Genomic DNA, 27,113 nt, shown 5'->3' on the forward strand with positions numbered 1-27,113 from the left:
ATGTATGGATAGCTAAATTTATTCTATATGTATATGTAAATGAAGTATAGATTGTATGTGGAGGCAATATTAATGCATACATCAATACAATAAAAAAGGTAAAAAAAAAAACATGGCTGGTGGCCCCACCCCCTGATCTCCAAACAGAGGGGAGTTTAGATTGTCCTCCGTGCCAGTGGCGCGGAGGGCAATCTAAACTCCCCTCTGTCTGGAGATCAGGGGGTGGGGCCACCAGCCATGTGACCATTTTCAAGTGGTGCCGGAACTCCATTCCTCTGCGTTCCAGCTGGAAAAAAGCCCTGGTTACCTCTGATCTGTCAGGGTTCACAGCTTTTTGAAACACTACAAAACTCAGTGAAACCTGTTTGACCACAAATGGCAATAAACAGATAATGAGTTTACACGGAGTTGACAGCTTATTTACTGCATGAAAAAGCAACTGGGGACCCTAGGCGAAATCCAGCCCCTTGAGGGTTGATGATGACTGCTCCCCTCTAACTGGCACCCAAATTTGCAAACAGGGGTGGGAAGAAGGAGCGACAGCCAACCCAATGGAACTGGTCTTCTGGCTTCTTGATTTTGGGCCTTGTTTCATCACTCTTCATTGAGTCACTCTTTGGCAAAATTAGATGCTGACCAGGGAATTCTTGTCTGTCTTTAGCCTTGGTGTGAATTAATTGAAACAGTTTTTCTTATACAAAAAGATTTTACAACAGGTGTCCTCTAGGAGGAGCTAGAGAATAAAGAATCTCTCTACGCCTGTCGGGTCTTAAAACACTTCTTTTTTACACAGCAAACAGGCTGATGCGCTCTGCCATCCAAATGAATTTCTGATCTATGAAGTCCTTTGAGATGATGGTGTTTGTCTAGATGGGAACATCAAGTCATGCTTCAGGGCCTTGTAGAGACTGACAAAGGTTTCAGCCCAGGCGTCTTTCCTGTGTCCTTGGGACTGAGCTGTCCTAAATGCTGTGTAGACCATGGTTAACATCGTCCTTTCAAAATCTTCTTTTTTTAGCATCCCAGGGTAGCCCAAGAGCCTGGCATTCAGCCTGCGAATGTCCGTGATGCTTTTGGGAATAACATCATTGCAAACGGTGTCAAATGCCACAGCCTTCCTCATGGAAGCCAGTTCCCGGTCTTTGACAGAGATTTTCAGATCTTTGCTGATTTCCAGCTCTGCAAGAAACTAGTACAGAAACAGAGAATGGAATTTATGCTTAGATCCAAAAGCAAAAATATACCGTGGAGATGAACGAGGTGCTACATGCAAAACACTGTTGAGCTATCAGTGCCAGATTATGGACTCGCATCTTAAATCTATATGTACAGTAGAGTCTGAAAGCAGGCATATACCGGAGCCATCAAATGTGTGAGCTAACTGACACCCTGTGGAGATTGCCTCCAAATCTGAGGCTCAGGGCTCAGTGGAAAGGCCCAAGTGAATGGAGTACTTCTTCACAGAAAAATCCCGTCAGTAGAAAGGTAGCTTATCAGGGAGAAGGATTCTAGCCTAGTCTGCTTCCAAACATAATAGTTTTCTGTGTTCATTGGGAAATATTCCATCCTGTAAGTTTACCTCTGTGGTCAGAAGTAGTACAGTTCAGACAAAGATTTGTCATCTCATATGTTGTGTGTGTGTGTGTGTGTGTGTGTGTGATTGAAATGGAGGGTCGAAGTCAGGTGGGTGATGGGCTGCTTACATCCAACTCCCCACACACATTACCTTGTACAGTTTTGCTTATTCTTCAGTACATTTAATCCAAAATTGTTATTGTGGGACACCTGGCACCCTTTAATTCCCCCTTTACTTAAAAAATATGATCTGTCAGAGCTAGAGATGGGCACGAACAGCATTACGAACAGAAAAAAACCACGAACAGCCTAATCTGCTGTTCTCGAACAAGCTGTTTGTGAGGCCCCATCCTAAACGAACAGGTGATTGTTGCAAGCCTCGTTCGTTGCCTTGGCAGCCATTCTTCAAGCCAGACAGGCTGACACCTGCAGTCAATCCCCTTGGCAACTGGAGGCAGGGAGGGACTGAACTCTGTCTGAACACCTTCTGGCTTTCCTTCTAGCTTTAACCCTTCAAAGTACTTCCAGCAGAGAGTCTCGTTTTTGCCACTGTAAAGAGAAAATGACAGCCAACGGGGAGACCCGTGGACCATGCCTTTCCTGGGGTGCAATCTCTCTGAAATTTGGGGGGTCTTCAGAGGACAGTGAGGACTATATCCCCTGCATATTTGGTGGGCATTGGACATTGGGAAGGTTACTTTTGTAACCCCTCAAACTAGCTGCCAGCAGACACTGCTGTTTTTGCCAGGACAGGGCCCTTTAGACTGCCAGTTGACAGTTTAAAGGGATCTTTAAAGGGCCAGGTAAGTGGGTTTGAGGGGAGGGGGACTAAGTGGGGGGGGGGGTTGGGGTGTGGGGGGGGGTTCTGGCCCCCATGAACAGCGAACAACGAACATGTCCAGGAACAGTTCATGTTTGTCCATGTTTGTTGTTCATTGTTCATGGATGGCAACGAATGACGAACAGGGTGTTCGGGTTTTTTTTCCTGTTCGTGCCCATGTCTAGTCAGAGCCAAAATGGCAACCTCTGCTTGCTTAGTCTAGGATGTTCGTGAGCGTGTCGCTCTGGGCACTGTGTGGTAAGAGATTTGGGAATGTTTACTGCACAAAGACTGTATATACAGTGCTACACAAACCTCAGTTGCTATTCTTGTCTGAAAGATGTTATTTAGTGCTGGTCTATGACACTGATGCTTAGAGGAGCTGCTCTAGTTCTCCTTGTCAGGTATTTGTGACCACCTAAATGGCTGTTTTGCAGTTGGGAACAGAAAGTGTGGTTCAATCTCTTTTCATGTGTGCTGCTGTTGTTATGGCCGATGACTAAAACTCTAACACTTTTATTACCTAGTAGTGGAGGGAACTGAATTTTCAGTCTATCAGATTCCTCCCTCCCCGTTCTTCTACCAAGTTGCTCAGGTCAGTGCGCATGGCTTTCTCAGCCATTTTAACCTCACAAGAGCCCTGTGAGGTAAGTTAGGTCAAGAGAGTGAGACTGACAGTGGGACTACTTTCAAAGCAAGTTTGCGTAGGACCATTTTCTGAAGTTGTTCTATGTGTATTAATTGCACAGGCAGGGACAAGTTTATTCTGAAATTCTGTGGGAGTGTTGAAACATCACAGAATGTGCTATTGCCTGTGAGATATAGCTCTCCGGGGCTCAGGTCATTCTTCTATAGAGAGGGAAGAGAGGGTTTTGCTCAAGAAGAGCTCAAATCATGCCATGGTTATGAAATAGTTTGCAGCTCGTGAAGCCAGGGAGCAAGAGTCAGTATGGTGTAGTGGTTGGTGCACTGGACTAGCATGTGGGAGACACAGGTTTGAATCCCCACTGTACCATGGAAGCTCATTGAGTGAACTGGGGCCAGTCACACACTTTCAGCCTAACCTACCTCACAGGTTGGTTGCTGTGAGGATAACACATGGGAGGAGTGAATGATGTTTGAAGTTGCTTTGGGTCCCCATTGGGAAGAAAACTATTGACATGAAATAGGAAGTGTGTGCATTAGGGTAAAAACAGACATATGTGTGAACAGGAACAAATGTGTGCTTTTCACATAGCAGAATCAACTCAGTTCCCTGTCCCTGAAGGATCCATGCAGTCTACAGGCTGTAGTCAGTCTATAGATCCATGCAGTCTATAGATCCATGCAGTCTATAGACTAGAGCCTGTAGACTGTAGTCTATATACTGAATCTTGATCGGCTCATCCTGTTTGTTTCTTTCCCATGTTTCAAGCGGGTTGTTCATTTTAGCCTTTCAAGTTTCCTTGATCAAATGTTTTGTTCTGTGTTTTTAAACCATTTTGAGTGCTTATCCAGATGCACTATTTTGTGGGGTTTTTTTTTTACACACACAGAGAAAGAGAGATCTGAGACATTATATTGTCAAAGGCTTTCGTGGCCGGAGAACGTCGGTTGTTGTAGATCTCAGAGAGATCTCTGTCTTTCGGTGCTACACTTCTGAAGATGCCAGTCACAGCTGCTGGCAAAACGTCAGGAACTACAATGCCAAGACTATGGCCATACGGCCCAGAAAATCTAAAACAACCAACATCTGAGACATTCTCTCATACATACTGAACCTCGAATAGAAGATCCACGTCTTCCTGAGATTTTTGAAGGATGGGATTGAGAAGAGCAGCAGAGGACCTCTTCACTCTTTGCGAAGATGGGAAAAGCATTGCTGAGAAGAAAACATGGAAGAAAGAGGTAATCAGGATCAAATGCACTCCCTCTTTCTCCTTTGAGGGGGCCCAGTGCTTACCAGAATTTCCCAGCAGGCTGAAATTGAACTAGAAATTCAAACTACACCTGTTTAGTTTCTGTCTAGTGTGGAAAACAGCGTCCAGTTCTGAGCCCTGTTCTAATTAGACCCAACCAATCCATCAAAACTATTTCCCAGTTTCTAATCAACCAATTTTCTCATCCCAGCAACGCGTCCTGATCTCCATCCCACTTTTCTGCTTAATCTTTCAATGAGAAAGCATCCTTAGAATCTAAGAAACCCGCAACTTCTGCAGCTGCAGCACCTTATTTAGGTCCACCCACATGTTAACAAATTGTTTTCTGTAAAACCATGTCTGATTTTTTCCCCTGTAAGATACATGGAAGGGAAGTCATATATTGACAACATGAACTATTAGCAGAAGAGCAATATTTGAGTTGAGTAGCACCTAGACCAACAGATTCCCATGGTATAAGTTTTCAAGAGTTCCCTTCGTCAGATACCTTGATACCAGAGGACACACAGTTTGGCTCTCAAAAGCTGGTTCCACCCACCAGGCCATCTTTCTTAACTGCGAAGGTTATTTATATAATTGATTTATTACACTCTCACCACACCTCCCCCCCCCCCCAGAAAGATCATAGCAACTGTCTCTGAGGAGCTGTTCATCACGGCAACCCAGCAAGGTAGGCTGGCAGTCCAACTTCTACCTCCTCCTGTGCCACCTTATTTCAGATTATGCATTCTGTTAACATTCTGTGCCTCCTGCCTACTGTGACACCTTTTGTTCCTGCAAAAAAATGTAGAATGTCCACCATTTAAATCTTGAAGTGCTAATTGTTGAGCAATTTAAACTTCAATCACCCTGCAATTACTATGTTTATTTGCTAAAACAACTGCTAGCAGGGATCCCAAACGACAGAACTAAAAGCACCCTTTTAAAATTGTCCCAGACGCAGGTTTGTAGCCTAAAAGGAAGCATCAAGATTAATGGACAGCATACACTAAAAACTCTGAACATTTCTGGTGATGATTATTTATTTATTTATTTATTTCATTTGTATTCCACTCTCCCTGAGAACCAGGCTCAGAGTGGATCACAGAAAAAGTATAAAACAGCAGCATGATCATTAAAACACATTCAGTAAACAGCATTGCGGCATTCATATTGCACAACACCTCCGAATATATTTTTTGAAATTTCATTGCTACTTGGATTCTTAAAGTCAGCCTTTAAAAACAGCTATTATATTTTTTTATCTTGCCCTTCCTACAAGGAGCATAAAGCAGTTTACAGTGTAATCCTAACAGAGTTATTCCAGTCTAAGCCCATTGAAGTCAATGGGGTTAGACTGGAATAGCTATGTTTAGGACTGCACTGTTACCTGGTAACATTTTATTCTCACAACAGTGTAAGGTAGGATATGCAGGGCCAGCCTGACTATATAGGTGAACTAGGTGATTGTCTGAGACACCAGCTGCCATATATATATATATATATATATATATATATATATATATATATATATATATATATATATATATATATATATATATATATATATATATATATATATATATATATATATATATATATATATACATATATATATATATATATATATATATATACATATATACACACACACACATATATACATATACATACATACATACATACATACATATACACATACATATACATATACATATACATATATACATACATACATATACATTCTATAAATACATACATACGTACATACGTACATACGTACATACATATACATACACACAGGGTGCCAAAGATTTGCTGAAATGAAAAATGACTTTCTAATGGAGAAAAGTCTCTGTCGGGGGAAAATGGAAAGGTTTTGTAGTATCCAACCAGTAGTTTGCTTACCAAGCCTGACAACCAGTGGAAGAGCTGGGGGCGAGGACATGGGGTGTGTGCAACATCACTGATGTCACTGACAGCGCCACATCATGTCAGGCAAAACCATAGAGTTTCCGCCAATTCCTAGAGCTACCCCAGGTCACTTCTGGGTTTTAACCTGAAATGACATAGAGACGTTGGTGACATCACTGACATTGTACACACAAACCCATGTCCCATCCCCAGCCGCTCCACTGCTTGCCAGGCTCTGCAATGGGGCTTGCCAGCAGGAGGCCTCCACCATAGTGGGAAGCCTGGCAATCCTATAAGGTCACCAAGGCCCTTGAGCTAGCCCTGACAATAAGAAAGTGACTGGCCAAAGGTCACCCAGTGAACTTTGAACCCCTGCCATTCAGTCCTAGGCACACACTTAACACTTCCGCAATTAATTCTCTCTATGCACATCTGCATACTTCCAGGCAGTGAAAGGTCACAGACTTCCCAGGACTGTAGAATTTAGTATATAAGCTAAGATGCAGAAGGATGTGCAGGCAGAAGTCAGCGCTGTGATTATAAATGCATGTCAGAACTTTTCTGCTGACTCGGCTTCCTCCTACGCTGACTCAGAGCAAGCAACACGAGGCACTTGTTCAGAATCAAAGGATTGCAAGGGAGCATTAATGTGACTTGCCATCCCCATCTCCCCTGGAGGAGTTTCTATAAAACTATCATGCCATTACAATATGAACTAATTTATTTTAATGATGCATCTGGCTCACGTCACAGACAGTAATTATGACAGCTCAGAGACAGGAGATTTCTGATTCATTACAAGTTCTGGATTTCACAATGTGGCTTCCTCAAGAGCCGTGAGAACTGTGTCCTCTGATGTAAACTGTGATACCTTATATATTTATTTTATATCAGTCTCCTGGGTAGCATTCTTACTTACTGTCCTAAGGTTTTAAGAATTTATTATATTGTATTTTAGTGTTATTGAACTTGCTATCCATCTTGGATCACTGATTTGGACAAATATAGTCTACAGACAAGGTGGGGACCTCAAGGACATGTGGGGTTCCCCTCTCATTAACTCTCCCCCCTATTTAGAATCCTGGAAATAGAAAGCTACAAGGGAGCTGGAAACTTAGAGCTGGGTTCTCTTCCACGAAAGCCCCCATAGCCTCTCCCCTTTCCCTGCTTGCTTCTCTCCTTCCTACTCATCAGCCAGCCTACCTTTATCTGCATTTTTATCTGTCTTCAGGTCTCCCCCACAAACCGTCAACAACTTCTACCCAGGAAAACTATGGCCCACTAGTGTAGTGGCAGCCAAAGGACTCACCTGCACTTTCCTCTGTTCCACCTAGGGTTGCCAGGTCCCTGGGGGACCAAACCAGGGGATGAGGGGGCATGGTGGGAGTCATGTGGTGGTGGTGGGGAAACACACCTCATATATATGTGTGTGCACCCCATACCACCCCGCACCAGGAATGATGTCATTCCTAGCATGACACAGAAGCAATATGTTGCGCTGGGGGACAATTGAGTGAAACTCAGCCCCAAACACTAAATTTATCACTCTATCAGCCCAAGCACATGACCTGTTACTTCTGCATTGCACCCAGAATGATGTCATTCCTGGGAGTGCGCTTCACTCCCAGCACCACATTCCTGCACCTCTCTTTCCATACCAGCCAGGTGAGAGGTGGTGGGGTGCTGGTGGCTGAGGGTGGGGGATCCCCCACCCCTGCTGGGGGAATGGCAAGTCTAGATCCTCCTCAAATATCTAGGAATTTTTCAACCTGGAATTGGCAATTCTAATATTAATATTATTATAACAATGGTATAGAAGGATCGAAACTTTACTAACCAAAATATAATCTACTGGAAAGCCCTGATTTCAGATTTGAAGCAGCTCAACAGAACTGCTCTCTCAAGGTATACCAAGTACTGTTGAAGTGGTATACCGAGGATGAGATAGTTAAAACACAAATGGTGAAATGGGCTATAAACTTTAATAAAGAAATAACAATGGAGGCATGGGAATACTTGTGGAAAACTACAATGAAGACAACGACATGTATTAATATCAAAGAGAACATTCATAAAATGATCTATCGTTGGTACATGACACCAAAGAAGATTGCGCTAGGGAATTTGAATACTTCTAATAAATGCTGGAAATGTAAGAAGCATGAGGGCTCCCTCTATCATATGTGGTGGTCGTGTGAGGTAGCCAGGCAGTACTGGGGGGAAATAATAAGAGAAATGAGTGAAATTTTACAATTTCAAATTAATAAGAACCCAGAACTCCTGCTACTGAACTTGGGAATGGAGGGAATTCCAGCCCAACACAGGACGTTGATATTTTATATGACAGCAGCAGCTAGACTTTTGTATGCGCAAAAATGGAAAGTACAAGAAGTGCCAACTATTGAAGATTGGACTTACAAATTGCTGTATATGGCTGAAATGGACAAGATGACAAGAAAATTGAGAGATCTGGACTCAGGGCAGTTCAACACAGATTGGGAGAAGCTGAAACAATACCTGGAGAAGAAATGGGAGGTGGGAGGAAAACTGTGGCAGTTTGAGAACTACTGAAGTATTGAAGTAGAGGGGGGAGACTTTACCGGGGGGAGAAGAGATAAATGTGAATTAATAAGCAGTCAGATTAATAGATTGACATATATATAGATATATATAGGTTAACAAACAGAACATAGAGAAAATAATTAATTATAAGGACTAAATATAAGGAGCGATTAACTAACAATATTTTCTTTTTTTTCTGACAAGTTTTGTACCAAACTGAATGTCTGAAGATATAGATGGGTCAAATTGATTGACTACGTGAGGAGAGATATATAGAACTATTATAAAAAGATAGAATGAGTAATATATATAGAGAATAAGTCAAATTGTTTGATATAAACGAATGTATGATCTATATGGTTTATGATATATAGAAATACCTGAAATTGAAAAATTGGGATAAATTGTTTATCTAAGATAGAAACAAAGGCTTACAGTTTGGGCATATAATGTTAAAAATAGTTAAGGATGTACTGCTTAGAATAATGGAGAATATATATTTGTTTTAGATAGAGGAAGCTAATAAAAGTAAGGGAAAGGGGACAAAGGGTTGGAAAGCTGTTGGAAGTCAACAAAAAGGGGGGGGAAAGGGAGGGGGTTAGAGATGAAAAAATTGGGGAAAATTGAATGTAAATGTGGAAATAATGGATTCTAACCCAATAAAAATTTTTCAAAAAAAAAAAAAAAAGAACTGCTCTCTCTCTTTCTCTTTCTCTCCTCCACCCTGGCCTGCTTTCAGATTTTCTAGTTCAGCTGATTTACCAGATGTTAGTCGATTCCACAACCATCTGGGCACCTGGCACTTGTTTCATTAATGATTTGAAGATGTGTTGAGGCAAGAGAAGGACTTGGAAAAGTATTTTCAGACATCAAAGACCATACTGAAAAACTACAGAGGAAATGTCCAGCTGTACAGAATGGGGAGCAGTTCAAATCCAGAAGTTAGATCCCATGAGCAGTGATGAAAACAACTTTAAAATGATTTCTTTTTGGAAATAGTTGAGTAAAGGATGCTGGGGTGGACCAATCTACCATATGAAGATTGCTTTAAATTGCTGTCCTCTTCAAAGTATGCAAGTATAGTTGTTTGGGGTGGGTTGTTGTGAATGTCATTAGGGTTGCCAACTACCTGGTGGGGGAAAAAGTCCTGTCCCTTTAATAGATGCTTAATGGGATGTTAGTCACCAAGTGATGTTCTTTACCCCCATGTCCTACCTTTCTTTGTCCCCTCCCATTTTCAGCTTTCCCTCCATCCCTCTACCTAGTAGCCTCTACCTGGGAAAACTGTGGCCCGGGTGCAAGGTGCTGGCCTTTGAATCAGACCCATTTGCACAGTGAGGAACCTGCAGGAACTTGCAAGAGGCACGCTTTTTACTGTAGCCCCTTACCCACACTCCTTCCTCTTTCTCTCCTTTCCTCATTCCTTCCTTCATTTTCACCTTCCCATCCACCCACCACCCTATCTTTTATCTGACCTCCATCTTCAGCTATATTAATTATTTATTTACTTCATTTATACTCCACTCTGAGGCAGATTTTCCCGCCAAAATCCAAAGTTGCCTGCTTTAGTTGAGCAGTCCCAAGTAGCGTGTCTCTATTTGTGGTTCTAACTGATAAGCAGTTATAAGTTTGGCTTTTTTGCCCAGTTCAGAAACTCGATGGCAGGGAAAGCAGGAACCCTCTTCTGTGTGGGAAAAAGCGCTGAAGACTGTATAATGTTCAAATAAACCACCAACTTTATTGTATAGGAAGAGATGATATAAGGCTGTCAGAGAATGAAAGAACTGAGGTAAAATTTGTTGGTAGAACAGAATACCCTTTAAATCATAAGCAAAATAGATATCTTTAGGCGTAGCTTCTATGTTCTTGTTCCTTAATAGTGAAAAGTGTTTTGTTTATTACTTAGGTTGCAGCAACGTGTTTCTTCACAGAGTTCCCTTTTGCAACTCAGGTTTCCAGACATTAGATCAAAACTGTTTTTCCCTTTACAACAGACCTAGGGTCTTCCTCAGAATCAAACTCCCTTTAGATATTGGGCAGGAATTCTTCTTCTGCACATAAGAAGACATAACCCTATTCACTTGGCTTGAATGGGAGTCTCCACTTACTACCCACTCACTCTGGCAAAAACACAAACCCAGTTCTATCTTGGCTGTGTAAACAGGTTTCAACATGTGATGGCTTTTATACTTGGAATTCTCCCATAAAACAGTGGTGTTAGTTAGGGCAAAAATTTATTTTCTCCAATGCTAGAGGGGAGACCTTCCCTGTCAAAAATCCTGTCGACAACCCTCTCATCCTGAAAGCAGGTTCTGACTGGCCAGTCAGAGGGAAGGAAGAAGCCCATCAATCAAGCTCCCACTCCAGGCCACTGTCAACTCCTCCCCGCCAACCTTCCGAGTGCTGCACCTAGGAGACCCTCCTTTACAGTGCTTTCTGTCACACCCACCTTACATCATTCTCTTCTCCTTAGGGTTGCCAGCTCCAGGATGGGCAATTCCTAGAGATTTGGGGGGTAAAGCGTGGAGAGGACAGGGGTTGGGGAGAGGAGGGATCTTAACAGTGTATAATGCCATAGAGTCTACCCTCTAAAGCAGCCATTTTCTGCAGCCACTTTTCTATGGCCTGGAGATCAGTTGTAAGTCTGGGCGATCTGCAGCCATCACTTGGAACTTCCAGATACTGGAGAGTGAGAAAGATCTTCAGTGTGGATGACAAAAGAAACAAAAGGAGAACACTAAAAACAACCCATAATGAGCTTCTGTGCTTGTTTTACCTTCATGTGTGAGGAATAAAGAATAGTGTAGGAGCCATCACAGGAGGGCAAAACCAGAGTGTTCAACTCTTCTTTAAACTACACCTGTCTGACAGGGCACATTCTTGAACAATAATGTCTCCGATGGTTGTTGTGGGTTTTCCGGACTGTATTGCCGTGGTCTTGGCATTGTAGTTCCTGACATTTCGCCAGCAGCTGTGGCTGGCATCTTCAGAGGTGTAGCACCAAAAGCCAGAGATCTCTCAGTGTCACAGTGTGGAAAAGATGTTGGCAGGTCATATATATCTACTCAGGAGGGGTGGGGTTGAGCTGAGTCATCCTGTAAGAGTTTCCCAGGGTGTGGAATGCTAATGGCGGGAGGCTTCACTGTATCCTGAGGTTCTTTTGCATATGGATTGGTGCTTGATGTGCTAATCTTCTCTGCAGGGCTATTGTCGGGTATAGATTAGCACATCAAACACCAATCCATATGCAAAAGAACCTCCTCAGGATACAGTGAAGCCTCCCGCCATTAGCATTCCACACCCTGGGAAACTCTTACAGGATGACTCAGCTCAACCCCACCCCTCCTGAGTAGATATATATGACCTGCCAACATCTTTTCCACACTGTGACACTGAGAGATCTCTGGCTTTTGGTGCTACACCTCTGAAGATGCCAGCCACAGCTGCTGGCGAAACATCAGGAACTACAATGCCAAGACCACGGCAATACAGTCCGGAAAACCCACAACAACCATCGTTCTCCGGCCGTGAAAGCCTTCGACAATACAATAATGTCTCTTCCAGCATCTCAAGTGGAGATGCTCTCAGAATTTGAGCCCAAAGATACCTCTTTCCACTCCAAAATTTCTTTTTGAATGTCAAATGTCTTAGCCAGGGGTTTTTCGTAGAAAAAGAGCTGCAGAAACTCATTAGCATAACTCATTAGCATATGCCACACCCCTTGATTGGGCCAAAATGGCCAGGATTTGGCTGCTGCCAGATGGGGAAGTGTTCCCCCACCTGGCAGTGGCGTGATCAGGGCCCTTTTGGCCCCAATCCAGGCCAAAACAGGCCCAAAATAGCTCAAAATGGCCATTTTGGGCACGTTTTGGCCTGGATTGGGCCCAAAATGGCCCAGATAGGGTCAGTGGTGGGCAGAGGAGTGGTCCCCCACCAAGCACCGACCCAATCCTGGTGGGTTTGGTCCTGATCCCGGTTGAAACAGGCCCCAAATGGCCAAAATGGCCATTTGGGGCCTGTTTCAGCCGGGATCAGGACCAAACCCACCAGGATTGGGACATTTGGGCTCCGTTTGGGCCCACATCAGGGCTGAAACAGCCAGGACCAGGTCAGTGCTCAGCAGGGGAGTGTTCCCCCCCGGCACTGACCCGATCCTGGCTGTTCCGGCCCCGATCCCAGAGGGAATGGAGCCAAATTGGCCATTTTGGGCCCATTTTGACCCGGATTGGGGCCGAATTGATCAGGGCTGGGTCTCTGATGTGGACCAAAATGGGCCAAAATTGGCCATTTCCAGCCATTTTGTCCTGTTTCAGCCCCAATCGGGGGTGAAACAGCTGGGACCGAGTTAGTGCTGGGCGGTGGAGACTGTCAAGTTCTGTAAGGAAGTGCCTGTCAGACAGTAAACTAGAAACTGTATGTCATTGGGAACAAAATGCAGCCATCAAATTAATCTCTTGATATTCAACAGCAACATTTGCAGAGGATAGTCTTTGGGAGCAAACTTAGTCTGCTCTAAAGCAGATTAGATTCTCAGTAGCCAGGGTGCCCAGGTGCATGGAGTATGTTCTACACCTATGTGTCCCATTGTGAGAGGGGCCATGGCTCAGCAGTAGAGTATCTGCTTGGCAGGCAGAGGTCCCAATTTTGATCCCTGACATATGCAGTTAAAGTCCCTGGCAGTAGGTGATGTGAAAGACCTCCACCAGAGACCCTGGAGAGCTGTTACCAGTCTGAGTAGACAATACTGACCACGACAGACCAAGGGTCTGATTCAGAATAGGGCAGCTTCACATATTTTAACATTATGGTTGATAATCACTTTGTTCTTGATGACTCTGGTCAGGCCTGATTTAGATATAAGCATGAACTTAAGAAGTCTTGAACAGCTCTTTAGTTTTTTTTTATATCAAATCATTTAACTTCTGGCAAGATGTACACCTCAGATAATGTTCTAGGTTCGTTACCTTGTATTGTACACAAGAAATACAATTATGACATCTCTGCTTCCATTCTATGCCTTTTAAAACAAAACATAATTATTTATCAATCAACTTAAACAACAGAAAATTATACTATCTGTTATAACTACATAAATTATTAAAGGAGAGCAATTATTAAAGGGGAGCCCAAAAATTATCTTACCTCAAAGCTACAAAGGTTACAGGCCCCTTCTAAGAAGCTATTGATCCATTTATCCTGTCATATTTATAGGTTTTCAAAACTATCTCCTTGAAACATCTTCTTAAAACATATAACAATAGTTAGTTCATTTTTGCTACTTCTTAACAAAGTCTATGTAAAATGAGTGATTACAAGTGTCTCATACATCTGAATATCTTTTGGTCCTCCACCAATAATTCTATCATTGAATAATGTTGCTGCTAGCCTCTATGAAGAGAGATCAAAAGAGAGATCATTTTAGTTTGTCTGTAGCAGTACAGTCCAGTAGCACCTATAAGACTAACAAAATTAGTGGTAGGGTATGAGCTTTCATGAGCCACAGCTCACTTCTTCAGGGTGAGTGAAGTGAGCTGTAGCTCACAAAAGCTCATACTATACCACTAAGTTTGTTGGTCATATAGGTGCTACTGGACTCTTGCTCTTTTCTACAGCCTCTATGAAGTTAGACATTCCTGCCATTCAGGTACTCCCTGTACCTGGTCCTTGATATGAGTTAGATGACTCTTCTAATTAGAGATGGTGTCATGTATGCCTGCCTGCAATACATGCCATGGAGGGGGTGGTGTTTGCTATCCTGTAGACCTCTGAAACTGTGAAGAGTTCTGAAAGCCTTTCAATGCCTGTTGTTTAGAAGCTCACTGTGTTATCTCTCCTTTGAAGTTAAATACTTGCACTTTATCAGCCGACGGCCTTGGAACCAGATGCAGCTAGACTGAATCATATCTGTCATGAGAAGAAGGATGATTTCATTCCTTACTTGATATTGTTGCATATCTTAGTCTAAACTTTGCTACTTTTTGTCTTTGGCATTTGTGCCAGAATTTTACCGGGTTACTAACCTGGGGGGGGGGGGTAAGACTTTCCTCTATAACTAACCATGTTTTCCCTATACATGTCATTTCTGCCAATTCCACTGTCTGATCAATCTGAACTGAGGGACCTCTAATAAATGTTACTTCAACCAAATCACCTGTGTGTTTGCTGTGGAGAACTAAGGGATCTAACTGCCAGGGACTGACAGATGGGCACGAATCAGAAAAAAATGAACCTTGCGGTTCGTGGTTCATCGCATTTCACAAACGATGAACCACAAACTTTCATGAACCTGCCCCGGTTCATGAACTGGTTCATTTGGTTAGTGAAAACGACACATCCAGGTCAGCAAAACCATCACTTTCGGGTTAGCAGAAGGTCACTTCCGGGCCAGAAGAAGGCCAGTTCCTGGTCAGCAAAAGGTCTGCAGGAAGTTCATCCCCTGTTGCCTAGGAAACTGATTAATTGGCACCAGGCTGTCTGCAGTGATGAACCAAAAAAACCCCCAAATGAATCAGCCTAAAGTTCATGGTGGTTTGTCAGAAATGGGCTCTGATGAACCACTGGTTGGCAAACCATGAACCGGCCTGGTTCGTTACGAACTTTGGTTCGTATTTCAGTTCATGCCCATCTCTACTTCTAATTCACACATGGCTGTGTGAACAACTGTGTAACTCTATTGTTTCATGCCCCTCTCCAAGACTGTTCCACTCATGCATTTGTGGCATGAGTAGTTATGGGGCTGGGCTAGCCCTGTTTTTGTGTGCAAAAGAATCTTCTGTGACTTTCTTGGTCATGCCCAGCAACTGTTTTCCCATAGTTTAGCTATATCTTGTAGCAGGGAAAGTAAAATGTGGCACGTTGGAACTGTTGTTGCAGTACCAGCTCTGGGGCTTCCCACTTCCACTCAGCTAGTTGGCAGCATAGGGTCAGAGGGAGGGAGAATGGTGGGCATGGAGGGTAATGTCATCAGCTTCCCAATGTACTAACATCACTCCTTCTGTGCCTGGAAGTGATATCAGTCCATTACTGGGGGATGCTGCAGATGCTGTAGTATTTGGGGGAAACTCTATGGTTCAACTCTATGGTTCATCTCCCAGCGATGCAATGACATCACTTCTGGGAACACAGGGAGTGGCAGCACATCAGAATACTGATGATGTACCCCCACATTCCCACCGTTTTTTCTCCCTGTCAGTTACCTGAGCTCCTCTGAGACCAGATAACTCTTCCGCCTTTGGCCCTCACTGGTTGCCAAAAGGGACCCAACAACCCTGACTTGTGCATATCTGTATTTCAGTAAGATCATGTTGTAACCTTACAACTCAGCAACAAAGTGAAGAAGCTAACTGCCTGCTGCTATCTCACAAAAGATGTCTGTAAGATCAGAACTTAAGACCACGACCTGAGAATTCTGCCTTCTACTCCTCTATCTTTAAAAATTTTGCAGCATCCATCCTGACAAAGAGCTTTGTTAAGTTCAAAAGCTTGCTCAGTCTTTTGTGTTAATGCGATTGGTCCCGATGAAAGGCATTTGCATGTATTTTTGATCTTGTGTTTGGATTTATCATTATCTGCCAAGATTCTTCACAATCAGCAGGAAAAAAAAAGATAAACCTAGAGGATGACTTTGTGTGAATGTTACCATCCCTTAAAGCCAGCCAAGGTTCATTTCCAAATGTTACATTCTTTAAATAATTGAAGAGATGGAGAAAGCAAGCACTTGACTTTTTGGAAAAAAAACTACTGCCTCACTGGCTTCCCAAATTTAGGCATAGCTGCAATTTGAGGGGGAAAATGAAATACAATGTTTTAAAAACTTTTAGATAGCACAGCAAACACAGCTATTTGAGGAATTATTTAAGTTGCAGGAGGCTTCCCAAATTTCCTTACCTTCAGCACATCACCTGTACTATTCCAGCTTACTCCTGCCACAGCCTTGCCAGCCTACTAACCCAGCCTATTTAACAGCATCCAACTCCTTACTAGACAATGTCAAGTAAACAAAAAGTGACTTCTCCCAGCCAGTCAGAGAAATATAAACCAAAATTCCTGCTTGGTCATACTGTGTTGCCCTTCTGAATGGTACATGGGCAGGTGAGCAACTGAGAAAAGAAGTGTTATTCTGGAAACAGGGTGCTCTTAAATACTCATGTATCTGTCATTCCATGAATCTCCAAGCCTGGTTCCCACACCCTGCTTCTTCTTTTCTTGGGAGTGGAGGGGAAAAACAGACTTGGTACTATGTAAGGGTGGAGATCTTCTCCGTAACAGAAAAGTTTGGCTCACTAGATTCTCTCTGTCAAGGAGATAACAGCTTGGTTTCTAGGCAGTCCTTGAAGGAAAGAAAAATCTGCTGATGAGTCTTATAAACCAAAAGGCAGAGCAAATGTTATGCTGTATAAATGCAGACTAGTTTTGTAGCCTGCTATTGTAGAAACTCCTTCAAAGTTTTATGTGGCTGTACACTTTTTATATATCAGGAGAATAACTAGTCTGTGGAAGTATGCGGAGTGCCAATTCTATCTGGGTGTGATTTGTTTTTTTGCTCTTGGGACAGAACTCTGGAAAAGATTGTCATCCATTTAGCAAGCCAGAAGTGTGCTTCACTAGACAAAGAGCTTCTGTGTGTGTTCACATGGATGTGGTAACAAAAAGTATTGTTTTCAGAGGAGGGATGATTTCAGATTTCTCATTCCTGCTAGCTTGACTCAAAAATCCTCATTTCAATTTTGTTTCTCCCTTGTTTCAAATCAAACCTGCAAAGTGTTTAGTTTTGGGGCCATTTTCTGTTTCCTCATGTTGAATTTTCGCCATTCAATTTACACATTTTAAAATTCATGTGTATGCTGTAAGCAATTCTATCATTTTTTCTAATTAAATCAGCATGGAGAAGGAATGAAACACAGAACAATGTGAAATTCCCAATGAATAAAGGGCTGTAACCACAGAAATTTGTCCATCTTATTTGGTTGAACCATCCTGTCTTTTAGCCACTGGCAAACACACACAAAACCTTCAGAATGCGACCAGTATAGCCACTCGAGCCAGTATCAATCAATGCTAAGTGTACACACTCAAGGGTGGACTGGACATGTAATGTACAGAGAGACCCCAGTGGACCACTACCGTGGAGGGCTGCTGGCAACCAGAGTTGGGTGCCTCTATGGTATTTCCAGTGCTGCTGCAGCCACTCAGAGCCAAGCTACAAGTGACTTTTTTCACGTGAAGAACACTTGATTGTTTTCGCAAGTTTTTCTGGGAACTGAATTCCTAGTGTCCTTCCCCTCTCTGTTAGAATCGCTGCCTGAAGAGCCAGAGAAAGCCAGCGGCAGCAGCAGCTTTTGCAAATTGTTCCTCCAGTCACAAGCCTGCTCTCAATGATCTTTGGGGGCGGGCAGCTGCAACTTTCTCCCTGGGCGTCCTGCTCTGCTTCACTGACATGTCGGCTTTCTCCAGAGCAGCTCCCCGGGAGCAAGACGCCCAGGGAGAAAGTTGCAGCTGCCCACCCCCAAAGATTGTTGAGAGCAGGCTTGTTACTGAAGGAACGATTTGCAAAAGCTGCTGCTGCCGCTGGCTTTCTCTGGCTCTTCAGGCAGCGATTCTAACAGAGAGGGGAAGGACACTGGGACTTCAGTTCCCAGAAAAACTTGCGAAAACAATCAAGTGTTCTTCACGTGAAAAAAGTCACTTGTAGCTTGGCTCTCATTTAGCTTGTTCATGCATTGCTTTAATGTCCCAATCCATCCTGCAGACAGCAATAAAATTCTACTAGCTAGTACAGACTGGGTGGAACCTCACTGTGTAGAAAAGCATCAGGAAAGACTTTTTCCTGAAAGCTGTTAAATGTTTCTCTGACTAAGCTGGAATTAAAAACTGAATCTTAAACTGGAAGCGTAGGTTTCAGCCCTCCACAGGAAGCAAACATTAGCAACTTAAAAATGGCACATGATCCATCTGGAAGTTGATGTCCCATAGGGTAGTCATGAAGCAGCAGGTGAGGAGAGGAAGCCCCAGTCATCTGCCCCATCTTTACTTGCACAGGTTGCTTGGACAATGCCCCACCAACCCTCTGCTGTGAGAGCATACAAAAATATGTTTTAAAAAGGTAAAAATGGGAAGCCAGTATTAAAAAATGTTGCCAAAACCCTGTAAGTCTGATGTCAAGACCTGTCCCTTTATTGACATAAGCCATTTGGAGAGACAATTGTTGCAAAAGTGAAATATAAAGCTAACGGACAGGCAAATAAATAAAAGGGGTAGAATCTAGGAGTGCAGGATCATTGCCTGATAGAGCAGGGTGGCATTTAATTGGCACGGAGGTAGAGTCAAAAAAGAAACCTCAAGCCACAACACATTCTGTAACTCATTCCTCTCCCCTCTGGTTTCTCATCCTGAGCGTCTGCTCTTTTACCTGGAGATCCTAAAACAGAGACTGAAACGTCTGGAAAAATACTATGAGATTTTGCAATCTTAATCAGGATTAACAAATAAATAATGCAAAAAATCCCACACCATTTGCCACATTCCTGAATTCATTTTCTGTATTTAATTAATTATGATGCCAGAATTTTGGCAGCTAGCCTCCTTTAGCATTTCATACATATTCGTGTTTCTAAAATGTCACTGACCACAGACTCATAGTACCCATAATACTGGTGTTAATTGTCCTCTGCATTTATAGACAGCTATGCTGAAGATATCCAGCTCTCATATTCCCAAGTCAACAGATTAAGATCAAGTGCCAGTGGATTGTGATTATTCCCTTCTGCTTCTTGAAAGAAGAACCACACAGAAAAACAAAGGTTTCTGATTAAAAAGCATTTAAATTAGTTCTGCACCATATTTTAACTAACAAACGTTAGGGGAAAGATGAGCTTTCAGGGGATTCAAAGGACCCTGACTCTCTAAAAATAGCACATACTGTTTTTTTGTTTTGTTTCAATCTTTCTGTTTTAATTTCTGTTACAATCTTTGCAGTCATTGTTTATCACATGTCTGCAGTTCTTCTCTATTTTTACACCATGATCCCAGCCAATCAGGGACCACATCATGAATGTGATGACACTCATGGCACCACACAGCCACCAAATATGACTGTGTCATGTCATTTATTATTATTGATTGATTTTTTACCCTGCCTTTCTGCCCCAATAGGGCCACCAAGACAGTTGATAGGACCAATTAAATCATCATCTGCCCTCACTCTGAATGGGTTAAGAAGGCAGGAATGCAGCACTGAGTTTCTGAGGCAAGGCACATGCTGTGCTTTGAGTAATGCATTACATCAAAGGAGGGAGTGTCAACTCCATTGCTTTGGCCATGGGTTAATATTTCTTCCTTCACTCAGAGTCTCTCTACATGAGACATACTACACGGGGACGCTCACACTTGTTCTCCCATTGTTGGTACACATGCACTGCTAGGGAGACTGTGTACACTTGAATATAAGACCACAAAGAAAGTAAGTCACTTGAGTATCCCCGTGTCTTGTGTAGCAAAACCCTTAGAGTGACAGCAAATGTTGGTTCCATTGGCTGTGACATCATTATATTTGTGACATTATCCCTGATTGGTTGGGATCCCATTGAGAGAAACCAAAAAGTAAATGAGCCTGCAGAGAGAGACATTGCCAGTTCCAGACTGGGAAATTTCTGGAGATCTGAGGGGCAGAGCCTGGGGAAGGTGATGTTTGGGAAGGGGAGGGACATCAGTGGGATATAATGCCTTATAGTCCACCTTCCAAAGCAGCCATTTTCTCCAGGGGAACTGATGTCTGTAGTGTGGAAATCAGTTATAATTCCAGGAGATCACCACCACCTGGAGATTGCCAGCCCCATCGTGCCTGCAAAGATTTACACATTCGGAAAGGAAGTCTCCCAATCACAGCTGGGGTTATTTTTAAAGACCAGAATATTTGGAAACTTGAACCTCCTTTTTTTTAAGCTCAGCACAAATTCAATGTGCTGTACCTGATGGCCTTCAGTAACAAAGCTTACTTTAGAAAAACAGACTGACTTCAAAATACCAAAGTCAACTGAATGCTGATTTTCTCCCCTACAGTGATAAATATAGCTCACGCTTAATTTTTGCCAAAGTTCCCTTGAAAGCATCTGGATTTAGGGCCAGTCTCAAAAACTGTACAAAGAGGCATTTTCCTTCTTCAGTCAAGTCAGTTCTACCAAAGGAAGCACTGGCAAGTAACAGTGGAGGGATTCAGTGAGACAGCATATTATTACCAAAAAGTTTTGAGGTTTTAACAAAATTAACCTCAAAGTAACCAACTCCCCTGAACTGGAAACAAACCACACTTTCACTATAAACCACTAAAAAATGAATCACCTTATTGAATAGCACATTATAAAACAGGGAGTTCCCCCAACCCACCCCCAGGTGTGAGACATCTTTTTCATCCCTGTGAACAAGAAGGAAAGCTCCTGCAAGTTAAATATTCTCATCCCAAACCAGTAAGGGAGATACAAGAACGTGGAGCCCTCTGCACATACAGCTGACATTCATCCAATCTCCTGTGATCAGGCTGGACGAATCTTCCTAAGGGAATGCGCAATTTTATTCAGAGCCACTAGTTGTTGCATGTAAATAAAAATGGATCATAAATGGATTGTTATTGCAAACTATAACATTGTACACTTTTTTCTGTGCACTCCACAAAGCATATCCTTGTGCAGTATTTATCAAATCCTCAGTAATCCCAATAAAGTAAGGCATGCTGCATAATGGGGGGAGAGAAAGAGAGAGAGAGAGAGAGAGAGAGAACCCAGAATGACTGACTGCTGACTGATCCAAGGTCACAAATTCATTCTAAGTATCTTGAGGCCCTACTTGGGTTCCAGTAATGGAACTGCTAAAAAGACAGTGTGGTTTGATTATGGTGAACCTGCTGGACTGAGGGTTTCTCTAGACATGCAGTTTTTTAAAGAGTTGGGTATGGATTCCCAAGACCCAACTCAGGTTCCCCACAGCTTTGAGAAATGACTTTAAAATAAAGGAGAACCCAAACGGCCCCAGAATGCCTCCACAAGGGGAGGAAGGGTTCCTGCCTCTGCCCTATGACAAAATAGCACAGATAAAAAAGCATTTTTCCTGTGACTAAATAGCACAGACAGAGGGTATTTCCCTGTTTTTACTACTCTACATGCAAAGAATAGTCCATGTGGAGCAGCAAAAACAGAGACATCCCCCCCTGCCCCATTTTGGAAAATGGCTTGAGGGGGGAAAGAGGAGCTCTTCTTCCCCCTGTGGTGGAGTTCTGAAGCCATTTTGGTTATCTTTTAGTTTTTAACAGCCATTCTCCACAGCTACACAGCAGCTGCGGGAACCCAAGTTGGGTCTGGGGAACCTGGACCCAAGCCTTTAAAAACCTGCACGTCTAGAAAGACCTGAGCTCAGGGAAAGCCAGGTTCAAGTTCCCACTTGGAAGCTCACTAGGTGATCTTGTGTGTCAGCCTAATGAACCTCACAGGTTGTGAAGATAAAACAGTGGTGGGAGAATGATGTATACCATCTTGAGGTCCTGGTCAGATTTGTTTTTGGCTCACGCAAAAAACACTATAGATCAAAGGTACATACAAAAGAAATAAAGTCTTCTGGGTGCTCAATCCAGGCTGAATCGGGATTAAATGAGAGTATGACATCTAAAACAACATTCTGGTTTGTAGCTTTCCATATCAATTTCTAAAGGTAAAAAGATTGTCCAACTTAAATTGGAGGAAGCTTGAATGAAGGATTCAATTTTTGCTCAGTGGAGTAGGGTATGACTATGGACTATGGGTAGGATCCACTTCAGTACAAACCAGTCCAGAATATTGATTTGGTGTTACCAAAGCAGATCTCATTTTAGCATCAGCTTTGCTACCATGTCTGATGTCAGTGCCATGGACAGTGGTCCAGGCAACGGTCACCTCTAGGTTAGACTACTGTAATGCACTCTACGTAGGGCTTCCCCTGAACTTGATCTGGCGGTTACAGCTGGTGCAGAATGCGGTGGTACATGTCATCACAGGATTGCCAATGCATGAGCATATAACACCAGCGCTGTGTCAGCTGGACTGGTTACCAGTGGAGTACCGAATCAAGGTTTTGATATTAATTTATAAAGCCATATGTGGACTGGGACCAGTGTATCTGCGGGGCCACATCTCCCCATATGAACTCCAGAGGACTCTTAGTTCTAGTGTGAAACATCTGCTAAAGGTCCCTGGCCTGACGGAGGCCCACCTGGCATCGACCAGGGCCAGGGCCTTTTCGGTCTGGGCCCCAGCCTGGTGTAACGCTCTGTCTAATGAAACCAAGGCCCAGCAGGATTTGTTATCTTTCCACCGGGCCTGCAAGATGGACCTGTTCTGCCAGGCATATGGGCGGTGCTAGGTGGAGCCCCCCTGGCCAGCTGATGGTGGAATAGGCCCTCCCCACTACCAATACCCCCATTTAGTAATCTCCTTTACTGCTAAGATGCTCTGGAGATGATTAAGGCTGGGTCGGTTGGATTTTTATGCTGCTATGTTCATGTTTATATGTATTTTAAATTGTATAATTCTGGATGTTTTTATGGTTGTTAACTGATATTAATGGTTTTATGTATTTTAATTTGTATGTGTTTGTAATCTGCCCTGAGCCTGCTGGTATGGGGAGGGCAGGATATAAATCGAAAATAAATAAATGCAGATATTTAAGATATTGTGACCATAGCTTTCCGTACAAGCATAAGCAACAAATTGACAAATACAGTAAAAGATGCAATAAAAGCAGCAGTAAAATGCATGGATTCATTGAGGCACATAAACATGCTTGGCTGAAACAGGGTTGTGGATGACTCATGTAACAGGCAAGAGGCATTTCTGGCCAACCTGGTACAATCTTGTTTGGCACAACTCTACATGCCTAACATTTTGTAGTAAGTACTAACCTTTTTTCCTGCTCAGAGCGCCACTGCCTTGCAGTACAGCAGTACGAGCTTTACCCATTTGACAAGCATAGGACTCTACACTGCAGGGAGATTGGCACTTGCCACATAATGCACCATCAAAACTATGCTTAGATACATATCTGAAAGTATACCAAGAGAGAAAACATCTTTTCCTAATAAATGTTTAATTCCTGTACTGTTCACACCCACATAGAGAAAATTGCTGTGATGGATGCAACCCCAAAAGCCATTAATCCTTGACTGTGACACAGGACGAGCATTTATTTATAAATTTGTATTTATTTAAAGATTTACCATGAGTTTGCATTTAAAAATATATATATTCAGGGCAGGGTACAACACAAGCACTGTGACATCATCCTCACAAGCCCACAAGTGAACCCAACCTTTGTTGCAATGATATAACCCTCCTCCCCCCCATCCTGGGTAAACTCAGGATGCTTTAAATATTATCCTAGCCTCTGAGAATTGTCTGTGAGTGGCTAATATTTAAACAACCCAACCACACAGGCAAAAGCTGACTGCATGGTTCTTTCCTAAGGAAACTGCACCCTGCTGAATGGGGTTTGTTTGTTTAATCTTACCCCAGAAATAGGCAAAAGTGGCTCCTGTGTGGCTAGGCTAATTTTTAAAGGGACTCCTAGACGATTGTTAAGTAGATGTTAACTTAAGTTATGATAGTGTGCATGTAGTCAGTTGGTCAGACGGCTCAGACCTACAACCAGAAACCATTATCCAGGAAAGTAAGGGAATGGTACAGTTTTCTTCGCCACTTGGCAGAACGTAACAATTGTTTGAAGTGACGACATGCACGTTTGGAATATTGCCTGTTGCCTGTATCTCCAGTTAGAGCTTTCAAAGCAAACCATGGACCCATACATTATGAGACATGTTTACATCCTTTCCAAGGTAGCAATCAAATCCAAAGTACATAACTGTGTGCTTGCCTTACAGAAAAAACGTGAATTAAAAAACTCAGCCTACAGGGTTTCTGTTTGTGTGAACATGGCCTGACTGTCCATGCAGAACTTTCAAGATAAATTAGCAATCCCGTTTACAGATGAGATCTCAACAGTTTGAATTCCAGATGAAACAGCTGGAAAAGAATCCGTTTTAATTTTCTTTTGCCCACATTAAATGGATGAGAAAGGACTAAAAATAAGCACCTAAGTTCTTTCGAAGTGAATGTAAAACACTTATTTGACACATTCTCTCCTCCACGCTTCTTTTTCTCTGCCATAAAGAATTCAGAGTTGTATCTCTTACCTCGATTCCACCTGGGGGGTACAGAGGCATGAACATTGTAATATAACAATAGCACCAACACAGTCTTCCAATGCATCCTTGATTTTCCCAAAGAGATGCTGATCTTTTCTATTGGATAAGTCTTTTCTTTCCAACCTTCTGTGTACGTCTGGAATGGCTGACTATTTTTTATCCTTTTTTTTCCTGGTAGGAGAACTTGCTGGTTTTCCTGGGGGCAATTTGTTATCAAAGTAGCGGCACCTCGCTTGAAACCAATTCTCTTTGGGATCAAGAATTCATTTGCACAGACAAGCTCGGCTTTATATCCCACATCTGGAATGACTCATGACGCATGTGAGTTTTCTGGCAGCTGTGGAAATAAATATCATTACATTTTTGTAGCTCAGTTCCATTCAGTATTTGGGCCAGTTGGAATTTCCCTGTGTCAACAGACACAAGTAGCTATAGTAAAGAACGCTATTAAACCCTTGCTCTTTTGGGTTGTACTCTGTAATGCACACGTATGAGCATGCCTTCATGGTAAAGGCTCTGCTTTGGAATGACATATTAACATTTCTTGGATGCAGGCATGAGGGAGTGGGGCACACTCATTGAGAGAATGTTCTGTGCCTTACAGTGGCAATTTGTTTTACAGAGAACACTGAAGGAGTTGTTTGCCAATCAGGTCAAGAGTTTGGGTGGAAGGTGAGCAGATAGAAATCCTTTACTAGGATGTATGTTCTTCTAAATCAAAGTTTTAATAACAAAACACACCTTGGAAAGATCGTCAGCCAAGATCACTTGGAAATTAATCTTTATTCAGAGAGCACACAGTTCAAAAAAATGGGTGTATTCCAGACAAAGTTAAACATATTTAAATTTAACTGATTCTAACGGGATATAAGTTGATGCTCAATTCTTTCCAATTGAATTCAGTAGGATTTAAATTATTTACTTCATTTATACATGGGTTCTCTTCCCAATTGGGACCCAAAGGGGCTTTCATCGTTCTCCTCTCCTCTATTTTATCCTCACAACAACCCTATGAGGTATGTTAGGCTGAGATTGTGTGACTGGCCAGGGTCACCTAGCAAGCTTCCATGTCAGAGTAGAGATTCAAATCTAAGGGCCAAGCTACACATGACGAATGACACTTGAATGGCAAGTGTATTTCTCCCTGTTCACTTGCCCTCCACTCAATCCACTTGCCGTTCAAGTGTCATTCGTCATGTGTAGCTTGGCCCTAAGTCTCCTAGATCCTAGTCTGGCACTAGGGGTCCCATTGCTCCAGTGAGCAGGCCACCCAGGTGCAAATTAGGCCCATTTGGGGCCCAAATCAGTCCACTGTAAAGCATGTGTGCCCTCCCCTGCCTCGCATGATGATGTCACTTCCTGGAAGTGACATCATCAGGCCGGTGCAGGGCCACACACACATGAGGAGCCTTCCAGGATGAAGAGAAAGGTAAGCACCAGGTCCCCACTCTCCTGCTGGGAGAGTAAGGGAACCTGGCAGCCCTATCTATCACTCACTGTTATTCTTGAAACATAGAGTAGATTTGTTGATTCCACTGGTTGCAGTTTATCTGCTTCTTGCTTTGGAATTGATTATTAGGGAAGCCTATCTATTTTCTCCTTACTCTTATCAGTACACCAAACTGGCTGTGCATAATTTTGCCTGTGTTGTGTCCATTCTTTGGTCCAGGTGCTCCGAGAATGTCTTTCCACGTTTTAGGTCCCACTGAAATGAAAGGGATTAGAGTACGTAAATAAATCCTGATGTTTATGGTGGACTCCACTGAGAATGATTAGCAGCTTTATCTAACTCCAAAGATTTTTGGTCAAATCTATGCCATCTTCATTACCCCTGAAAGTATGTAAGAATTTTTCAGTTTCATGGCATATTAATTCTTACAGCATTTTAAACCCTTAGTATTAAACTACATTCTGCAGTTTGGTTCAGACTAGAGAGCTGTGTATATTGCTTTGTCCTAAAATCCATGATGCAGTGTAATTGCCAATATGTACACTTCCTTTTGCTTGAAGGAATGAAATGGGATAGATGAATTTTCAACAGAAATATGTTGCATGGGGTCATTGTTGTATGGATATAGCTCTAATTTTGTTGAAATTGAAATTGCTCCTTTATGCTTTGCATTTT

At 42.7% G+C, this 27,113-nt stretch overlaps 1 protein-coding gene across 1 annotated transcript; it reads right to left on the bottom strand.

Annotated features, from left to right (window-relative positions):
- Positions 1 to 212: 212 nt before the first annotated feature.
- FAM180A (family with sequence similarity 180 member A) lies at positions 213 to 25,222 on the bottom strand. The gene is made up of 3 exons (XM_054989211.1): positions 24,977 to 25,222; positions 4,156 to 4,256; positions 213 to 1,189 (listed from the first exon to the last, which is right to left on the bottom strand). The coding sequence occupies exons 1-3, from the start codon at positions 25,050 to 25,052 to the stop codon at positions 836 to 838; spliced, it is 531 nt and encodes a 176-aa protein (XP_054845186.1). The 5' UTR covers positions 25,053 to 25,222; the 3' UTR covers positions 213 to 835.
- Between the last annotated feature and the right edge of the window lie 1,891 nt (positions 25,223 to 27,113).

Source organism: Eublepharis macularius, chromosome 9 (assembly GCF_028583425.1).
Source record: "Eublepharis macularius isolate TG4126 chromosome 9, MPM_Emac_v1.0, whole genome shotgun sequence".
In the NCBI taxonomy this organism is placed as follows: domain Eukaryota; kingdom Metazoa; phylum Chordata; class Lepidosauria; order Squamata; family Eublepharidae; genus Eublepharis; species Eublepharis macularius.